Source organism: Anneissia japonica, unplaced genomic scaffold (assembly GCF_011630105.1).
Source record: "Anneissia japonica isolate Jap-2015-1 unplaced genomic scaffold, ASM1163010v1 scaffold49901_len3099_cov181, whole genome shotgun sequence".
In the NCBI taxonomy this organism is placed as follows: Eukaryota; Metazoa; Echinodermata; class Crinoidea; order Comatulida; family Comatulidae; genus Anneissia; species Anneissia japonica.
Window position 1 is genome coordinate 1 of NW_022710471.1, and position 3,099 is coordinate 3,099.

Below are 3,099 nucleotides of genomic sequence, written 5' to 3' on the forward strand. Positions count from 1 at the left end.
GTGTAGAATGTAGGGCCCAGAGGTTGGTAATACTTATAGTGGTTTATTTTATGTTAAAATATTTTGTACCTGTAGGTCCTTCAGGTAGTTTCAAGGACAAGGTATATAAACAAAAAATCATTTTTATTTTATTACCTAAAGAACCCTGAACATGATTTTTAAATTACTGACTTGTAAGGACCAAACAAGTGAGCAAATTTCATTTGAAAGAGACATATTGAAAAAAAAAAAACAGTACAGTAAAAAAAAGTACAGTACCAGCATAATATTAGATACTCAGCCCTACAATGATCAACAATCTCCCTACAATGATCAACAATCTCCCTACAATGATCAACAATCTCCCTCCCCAAATTCTAAATGCTATTTCTTTAAGAACATTAAAAAGAAAAAGAAAAACTACGTATAATGTCAAACTATTATATTAATTATCCTCGGTCATAATTCAATATGTTCTGTGTTAACATGAACTTCAGGTGTTTATTTATTTATTTATTTATTCATTCATTTATTTATTTGGTTTTTTGTTTGTTTATTTATTTCCCTTTTTGTTTACTTACTTATTTTGCCATTTATTTTTTTATTTTTTATTTTTGTTTATGTTTGTATTGACTTATTATTTATATCTTCTCAGGATCATGCTTTCTTCCATAGATTATTTTTATTATAGTTATTATTTTAAATCATATTGTATTGTATATGTGCAGTATGTGTTTGTTTTATGGAAGTAAATAAATGTCTTTGAAATTAAGTTAAGTGTCTGTGCAAGGGTAATGATGATGATTGTGTAATTTCTGTCAAGTCTGTGTTACTGTTATTGTGTTTTTTCTTTAGATATGCCAAGAATAACCAGATTATTTCTGAAGGAATGCACATGAAGGGCTTTGATGAGCTACTGAGCTCACAGGACAAAAGCAACATCATCTCATCCTTCCATTACCCACAACATCCAAATTTCAACTTCCAAGAATTTTACCATCGACTAAATGAAAAAGGTGAATAGACGTGGTCAAATCTAGGACTTTAGGGTGGGATGATAGGGGCTTTGCTAATTTATGAAACTATAATAAACATGAAAAGTTCTTGTAAGTAAACCAATAATATATGTACAGTACTGTATTATTGGTTTACAAGAATTTTTTATGTTCATACATCCAGAAACCAGATGAAAATATTTGAGCTTGTATGAAAAGAGCTTGTGTATCTTTTTTCTGACCATCTAGCCCTACTACTGTATGTATTACCATAGTGGAGAGATTTAATTTTGTACAAGGTTTTTGAAAGCCTTCATACTTGCCTTTGTACTGTATGTCTATAAAGTTAACTTATTAATGGGATCTGTGGAGGTTCAAAAATGAGAAATGAACTTAAGCATCCTCAGCAATAACTGTTTTTTTTTTTATTCAGGTCAAGTTATTTATCCTGGCAAGCTGACAAAGAAGGATTGTTTTCGTATCGGCAACATCGGCCATCTGTTCCCGGAGGATATGTGCCACTTACTGGACTGCATTGAAGTTGTTTGCGAAGAGATGGGTATACCACTCCCCCTAGGGTCGTCAGTAGGGTGTCAGGTTGTCGCTTGAATGGACATTCATAGAAATTAATTTTATTTGCTAGCATGCCTAGTCGTTATAATAACCATTTATAGCATAGACTTTAAACTTTAATTATTTACTTAAAAGTAAAGTAATTTTAGCAACATCTCAAAATTTATTATGAACTTGATAGCCATTTTAATTCCAGTATTATCTTTTAGCTGTGTTAGTCATTTTACTGGTCCTTCAGTAGATAGGAAAGTTAATAGGTTTATTTTAATATATTAGCAGTAAAATATGGTTGCTGGTCAAATCGTTATGTGTGAATGTAGTCTGCAAAACCTACACTGAGAATACCAAAGCATTCTATGCAAACAATGTTTTAACTTAGCAATAACAGGTGCGGATCCAGAAATTTTCAAACGGGGGTGGGAGGCACAGTATTTTCAGAATAGAAAAGTGAGTAATGCTAATTTCAATATATGCAATGAAATTTGAAAATTTAGTGACAAACCGTACTCCCTGCCCCACTTCTTCCACTATATCTACCTACGCCTTATAACAATGCACAATGAATGTACTATAGTTACAACACTAGACAATAACAATGCAAAAATATATACTTAGGTACCACATTGGATAATAAATCTTTAAAAAAGTTAGAAATATATTTTTATTGCATATTATATATACAAATTAGACAGCAATATACCAATGCAAATATGTGTGATGAAAAGTGTTTAAAGTATATAGATAAGAATGTTATTTTATCCTGTGGAGAAGCAAAGAAATTGTTATGTCAGAAATGAACATTTCAACCAAAAGACTATCCGAAGTTATACTACTATCAATTATATGTTGAGGGGGTAGTTGTATTCCATTACATAGGCAAAGCATGGTTCTTCCTACCTTATTTAGGCATATTGGCAAAGCTTTGCTTCATCCAAAAACTAGCTGTGATACTACTCACCAAAACCCAATTTCTTTTTACAACCAGTAGACATATAATACATGCCATAATAATTATACAAAGGCATGCGGAAAAACTTCCTCGAATCGAAACATTAATGAAAGCTGAATGTTGTTTTATAGGCAAATATATACAGTGTTTCTTATACAGTAGTTAGAAATGGACAAGATTAAAACTTAATAAACATAAATAAAATTATTAAGCAGTTGAATCGTGGCCGGATATAATACTTAATTACAGTGTAAAATTTGGTCTATTTTAGGTGTGCAATGGTCAGCTGATATGTCCAGATGTATGCATACCATTATCAATTCAAAAGTGGTATAAACAATTAGTTAAAAGTCGCGTTTTGTGTTAGTAGTGTGCTAGTATAAGTAGTTAAAAACTCAACCACAGTGTAAATATTTTAGTAAATATAGTGCAAGTTTTGTTTTTAAATGCGAGCTAAATAAAAATATGACAATGATGTGATACAACCAGTGGTGTATTTAGGAGTCTTGAAATGGGGAGGGGATTGATGCCCGCAAAATAAGGTGATAGGTGATTTTTATCTACTTGCGTGATTTTTTTGCTTTGAACTGTTTCAGTGGGATG

The 3,099-nt window shown here is 31.4% G+C and overlaps 1 protein-coding gene across 1 annotated transcript; it reads left to right on the forward strand.

Moving 5' to 3' along the window:
* The first annotated feature begins 7 nt into the window (after positions 1-7).
* LOC117106989 (2-aminoethylphosphonate--pyruvate transaminase-like) lies at positions 8-2,685 on the forward strand. The gene is made up of 3 exons (XM_033248508.1): positions 8-22; positions 835-995; positions 1,408-2,685. Exons 2-3 carry the CDS (start codon positions 869-871, stop codon positions 1,581-1,583), a joined length of 303 nt encoding a protein of 100 aa, XP_033104399.1. The 5' UTR covers positions 8-22; positions 835-868; the 3' UTR covers positions 1,584-2,685.
* The last annotated feature ends 414 nt before the right edge of the window (positions 2,686-3,099 follow it).